The sequence below is a fragment of the Trichinella spiralis genome, assembly GCF_000181795.1.
Source record: "Trichinella spiralis strain ISS 195 chromosome Unknown Scfld4, whole genome shotgun sequence".
NCBI lineage: Eukaryota > Metazoa > Nematoda > Enoplea > Trichinellida > Trichinellidae > Trichinella > Trichinella spiralis.
Genome location: NW_003526943.1, coordinates 7,934,536 through 7,936,285, shown reverse-complemented (window position 1 = coordinate 7,936,285; position 1,750 = coordinate 7,934,536). Strand labels below are relative to the sequence as shown.

At 30.3% G+C, this 1,750-nt stretch overlaps 1 protein-coding gene across 1 annotated transcript; it reads left to right on the top strand.

Annotated features, from left to right (window-relative positions):
- Nucleotides 1-100: 100 nt before the first annotated feature.
- On the top strand, nt 101-467 carry Tsp_01937 (conserved hypothetical protein; the record flags this gene model as incomplete). The annotated part of the gene is made up of 1 exon (XM_003377698.1): nt 101-467. A coding segment is annotated over one exon (367 nt), but the record flags the coding sequence as incomplete, so codon positions are not given.
- Between the last annotated feature and the right edge of the window lie 1,283 nt (nt 468-1,750).

Below are 1,750 nucleotides of genomic sequence, written 5' to 3'. Positions count from 1 at the left end.
CCATAGAAAGCAAATGATCGGATGATGTCTATTTCTTGGCACCGATTCCGAGAAGAAATGAAGCTGATGAGTGGAATAAATACTATTATGATTTTATGAGCACAAATTTGTCATTTCATGAACAGCAACGGAAAGATTTGTTTTTTGAACCGGTGAAACATGAAAACGTTATGCGTCGAAATCCGTATAGGTATAAGAAATTAATAATAATCAAATCTTCGGATGTTGAGAAATTGGTTGGAAAACATGGAAGTGTTTTATGGGCAATTCAAACGATCACCGACACGTTGATCATTATTGAAAATTTCACATTTACAAAGAATTTCAAAAGAATAATCTTTTGTGCGGCAAATGCAAGAAATTTGAGATCAACTATCCACTTTATCCGTATTTTGATTGAAAATAAGTTAAATGTTCAACGTCTTGCTGATAATATGGCGAAGGTTGCAAATTTGAATTTTTCTTAATGGAAATGATGAAAATTTCAACGATGAAGAAAACCAATGAAAAATTGAAAATAGCTTGCATATTTTATTTTAAAATTTTTATAAAATGTTTCATTATTATCCTTTTACGTTTGCATAAATTTAGATTGACTTGTTTTCTAAATTTCAATGCGCATTTGATTTTTGTAATATTGAAGATGATCTTTATGTGATATATGATGATAGTGCTTATTTTGTTTGAATAATAAAATACACTGCATGTAATATTCGATGTTTTTACTTATTCTGATAAATTATATTTTATGAAATGTTTTCAACTATTCAACATATTGATGGTGTGAAAATATTTCATGACAGTAGCTCAATAATTCAATGGAGCTCTCATGCATCCCATTATAGTTTGTTCATAACTATGTAATTTTATGCTCGTCAGCCCGCTTGTTTGTTTCTAATACCGTAACTTATATCTAAAATTTATGTGCTGATTCAGTGTCTTATGCAGCTGTGCTTGAAAGCACGCAACTTAATGAATGGTATTATTTACTTTTTCCAGTTTTAACACTTTAGAAGTTGGTCAATGTTTCTTTGTGTGTGAGCAAATAAAATCAGAATTTTAATATACTTCTAGAATTAATTAAAACTGTCAAATTTTTTACAAGGAAACTTAATTTTACGCGGTTTTGAATAAAGTAACTTCATTTTACTAAATGTCATCTACTCTTGCAGGGAATAGGGATAAAAACGTTTCACGGATATTTGCCTCAATTTGGGCAATGCAAAATAAGGCGCATGTAGCAAATATCAATTTTAATTTTATTTAGCAGAACAGTTGTGATTTTGTAATGGATTTGGTCGACTTGGGGACAAATTTTCACCGCCTTTTCTTACTGGTCGTCCAACGCATGTTGCATTTCAAATTACATTTGAACTTGGTTATAAGTGAGCATGGAACTTCGAAAAAATTTCCATGCACTTATCCATTATTTTACCGTTTAATCAACTACAGGAAATTTTTTTCGGCCAAAATCTTATGCACTTAACCAAGTTCGACTGTATTTTATATGAAATGTATAAACGTCAAACATGATTTTTCATGTAAACAGCAAAACTCATCGACATATATAAAAATACATATATGGATGTTTTGTAACGAAGAAACTTTGTATGTATTAGAGTACATTCATGGATTGAAATAAGAAGATTTAACTAAAATCTCCCAGTATAATCAAGAGTTACTCATGATGCTACAACTGAGTATTTGTCACTCCCTTGGTAAACTTGAAACTGCAACGGTGAATAATTTG